The 4,356-nt window shown below is 40.7% G+C and overlaps 1 protein-coding gene across 1 annotated transcript; it reads right to left on the reverse strand.

The window, feature by feature from the left end:
• Positions 1 to 743: 743 nt before the first annotated feature.
• On the reverse strand, positions 744 to 3,681 carry smug1 (single-strand-selective monofunctional uracil-DNA glycosylase 1). Its single transcript, XM_056436819.1, has 2 exons — positions 3,166 to 3,681; positions 744 to 2,198 (listed from the first exon to the last, which is right to left on the reverse strand). Exons 1-2 carry the CDS (start codon positions 3,640 to 3,642, stop codon positions 1,668 to 1,670), a joined length of 1,008 nt encoding a protein of 335 aa, XP_056292794.1. The 5' UTR covers positions 3,643 to 3,681; the 3' UTR covers positions 744 to 1,667.
• Positions 3,682 to 4,356: the final 675 nt, after the last annotated feature.

Consider the following 4,356-nt stretch of genomic DNA (forward strand, 5'->3'; position numbering starts at 1 on the left):
GCAGCTCTCTAGTGGGGCAATATGGTACTACAAGCTCCTTCAGCTATGATGGAGCATCACCAATCAAGGCTTTGTACGTTAAGAGAATAATTTTAAAAGTGACTCTTGATTTTACTGGGAGCCAGTGCAGAGCAGCTAGTGCAGGAGTGATGTGATCTCTTTTCTTAGTTTTAGTGAGAACACGAGCTGCAGCATTCTGGATCAACTGGAGGGACCTAAGAGACTTATTAGAGCAGCCTGATAATAAGGAGTTGCAGTAATCCAGTCTCGAAGTAACGAACGCGTGAACCAATTTTTCTGCATCTTTTTGAGACAAGATGTGCCTGATTTTTGAAATATTACGTAGATGAAAGAATGCAGTCCTTGAGATTTGCTTTACGTGGGAGTTAAAGGACAAGTCCCGATCAAGGATCACTGTTAACACAGATCCAGCTCATAGTATATTATTTTATGACTGGTGGGGAAGTTTTCATATCAATGTCTTTATTTTTAGAATAAATAACTTACTCTCACATCTTCTATTGTACTAACATTTAGGACATTTTGAAAAGAATGAGACATAGCTCTTAATAATCCTTCATCTTTGAACCACGAGCTGTAGAAAATTATTTCATATTTCATTATTGTTTAATTGAATTGCAAGAGTGCTGATCCCAGAAATACACAGAATTGGTCAAATGGATAACATCAGTGTGTAAACATCAACAAGTAAAATACATTATCAAAATAAATGACAATTCAAAATAATTTCTTTTTTTTTAATACAAAAGAGTAGTCTGGTAAAAAGGTTCAGCATTAACGATACATATATAATAATATAATTGATGTTTTGTCATGTCACCAATCAAAAGCTAGTGCTTTTATTCCTTTTCTTCCTGAGAAATGCATCGTTTCCTTTTTTGGAAACAGAACCATGAAGAAAAGTTATTACCAGTGTTTAGTTTTGTAGAAGACATTCCCCCCAAACTATAGTCTTAAGCAGTTTAATGAATGCAATTAATTCAATTCAATTCAGTTTATTTGTATAGCCCATTTTCACAAATTAGAAATTAGTCTCAGAGTGCTTTACAATCTGTACACATAGAGATCCCTGTCCCAGAACCTCACATTGGATCAGGAAAAACACCCAAATAACCCTTCACAGGGAAAAAAAAGAGAAGAAACCTTCAGGAGAGCAACAGAGGAGGATCCCTCTCCAGGATGGACAGGTGCAATAGATGTAATGTGTACAGAAGGAAACATTATACACAAATTAAACCACAGTAACTACCCCGCAGGAACTCACCAACATACCGAGTTTACACTTTGACTATAAACTTGATAATATACCCAGAGCACCTTATACTAACATTCATTTGTAGCCAGCCTGGTGCCGTAGTCGGCATGCACTAACACATTCAGAGAAGACACCTCAAAAAGAACGGACAGGTCGTTAAAGAGGAAGAACATGTTGCTCAACAGATGTGTTTACAGCAGTAGTGATGGCTGACGTGGAAAGGTCTATTACGAGCACTTCTTAGAGCTGCCCAGACACAGACTGAGAGGTGAGGAGACATGATGACTGTACCGAGTCTTTTATTCAAACTCCTCATATCATGATCCATTGTCAGAGGGAACGCGCTCCATGCTGCTAGTGATGCGTCACGCATCAGAGAAGGTTGACGAGCTCAGATGTTGCTCAGCAACGATAAGACACCGAGTTCTGTCAACTTGACTTTGGCAACTTCCTCCCAGCCCTTATTGGCTCGTGGGTTCCTGGGTGACGGGTGCATGATGCCCTCAACCTTCACGTTGACACCTGCGGCTGAGAAAGCTCGCCGCGCCCGCTGCTCTGCTACCCTCCCAACCCCGATCACCATGGAGACGCCCAGTGCCTCCACCGCCTGGCACAGTGCAGTGTCACACAGGGCCAGGAGGGCCTCCCGTTCAGCTGCAGGCAGCTCAGGGGGGGTTAAATTCTTCCCACTGGCACCGATAAAAATGAGCGGGCACAGATTGTGCACAAAGCAGTGCTTGAAGAACAATCCTGGTTCACCACACAACTTCCTGAAGAAGCCCCAGAAACGTGCTCCACTCACTTCATTCTGAGTGCAGGCAAGTCCTGTGATTCGCCGCTTTGGATGCTCGTCAGGAGGATGACCGACCTCCCCTGTGATCTTCAGCCAATCAACAACTGACCTTACATCACCAAAGGGGACCTGTGCCAAGAAACATAAATAATTTGAGATTTCGTAACACATCAGACATATTTTTTGCAGTAAATTACATCGAAATACGAAACCTTTGCTACGAGTACCCAGCAAACTAACATCTGATATGGTAAACAGGGGAAATATAGCTGCAACTAGTTATATAAGTAATACTGTAACATGTAGTAACATGACACATTAATTGACACATGATCATTATTCAAAACAGGTAATAATGCAGCATCCACCTGCCTTCATTCAGGCCCTTATTGCAGTTGATCTTTGGTGGTGCATATTTCCAACACAGTTTCAATACATTACAAACCAAGGGACGCACTGGGAATTTAGGGGTGTGTTCATTTTAGCTGACTTTGCCTTTATTTTTTCAAAAGAATTACACATATCATGAAAATATACATAGAAGTTGGTCTTCATGAACAACAACCTAGTGAACGTTTCCATATCACTTTTTAAGGACTTTTAGAACAGTTTAAATATTGGGAAATTAAGAAAATTGGAATAACTATTGCGCTGGCTTTTCCAATAATGTACTCAAAAACGGTACAATAAAATCACATGAAATCTGACATGGACATATATGGGCTCATCATGAACAAAAAACTATTGTAAATGTAAGCTAACCAATGAAGGACATGTTTTTTATAACAGATCAGAGATTATTACTCGGTAATAACATCATTTTCGAACCATTTTTCAATTCATATTATTGTACAGTAGTAGTACTTCAGATTTGATAATAATTGTATTTCATATAATCATTATATGAAATACAAATATTATGTTTTTAGTATTATGTTTTTTTTTTACTTGTTATATCAAATTGGTCGATCTCCGTAGTTGTTGGCCTAGCCCAACCCCCGTACCGTAAAACCATGAATAGAGGAGCATTCCATTTCAAGCGGCGGCTCACTTCACCGACATGATAAGAGAACATTCATCTGAATGCTGCGCTCACCCCAGTCTGTGCCATGCCGAAAGGTCCTGGATTCATCCCTAGAAACAGGATCCTCTGTCCGCCCTGACAGTACTTCTCCACGTAGCAGCGGTGGGTGTCCCACGCGTACTCCAGCGGGTTGTAAATGTACCGAACAGGCTCGCTGAAGGTGAGCCGGCGGAGGTGAGCGTTCAGCTCCAGTTCGACCTGCAGAAACCTGGAGGAGGGAGTGTTGTTGACCTCCGGTATCGTTACAGGTTTAAGCCCCTGCTTCTTTGAGTCACACACAGGCACTTCAATCTCTCCATCTCCACAAGCGCGCTCAACCGTGTCATTTGCAGATGTATTGGCATCGAACATTTTTAATTGTATGTATAATAAGCAAGACCCAGTTAGTATTGGTTTATTCTTCTTCGCCTCGATGTTGTTATTCTTCTTCTCCCTAGTCTTCTTCTTGTGTCCGTGTAATGGCGGATCAATAACAAACTGTAGTTGCATACTGCCACCTACGGTTTCGGAGTTTGTGGAATAAAGGCATTACATTAACAAGAGATTATATTTTAATATACCAAATGTTAATTTAAGTGGGGATTCAAGTTTTTGCTAAACCAAATTAAGACATTGTTCTATAGATGATCAGCGTTTTAAAAATAAAAAAAGCAGATCTAAAATTACAAAAACAAGACTTACCAGTTCCGGCTCGAGTGATCACATAGCTCCAGTCCTGTGACGCTGCAGCTTCAATGGGACTACAGGGAGAAGCAGTTTTACTCTAAAGACTACATGCCACCATTTGAATACTCTATTATGTCGCACATTAACTTGATGTTTAACATATACACACATATATATATACACACACACATATATATATATATATATATGTATAATAGCAAAGCAAAGTCACCTTTATTGCCCCTATTCGATCCAACCTCAGTAAATCTATTTGAGCCATTCGTTTCAAGGTTGAGGAGTTGTTCTGCCATATTAAAGTCACGTATATAAGCATTCAGCAGTTATTAGCTCCGCCTGTATCAACCTCATCTAAAGGCAAGCAGCGGGCCCGGGGTGACGAGGCGTTTTCAGTCGTCACCCCCTCTGTGGAACTCATTAACAAACCACACCATCCAAAAAGAGCTCACAAAACGTAGCTCTCCCCATCTAACCCATGTTTTACCATTAGGTCGACACAGTCAGTCAGCAGACAAAAAG

The sequence above is a fragment of the Pseudoliparis swirei genome, chromosome 18 (assembly GCF_029220125.1).
Source record: "Pseudoliparis swirei isolate HS2019 ecotype Mariana Trench chromosome 18, NWPU_hadal_v1, whole genome shotgun sequence".
Taxonomy (NCBI): Eukaryota; Metazoa; Chordata; class Actinopteri; order Perciformes; family Liparidae; genus Pseudoliparis; species Pseudoliparis swirei.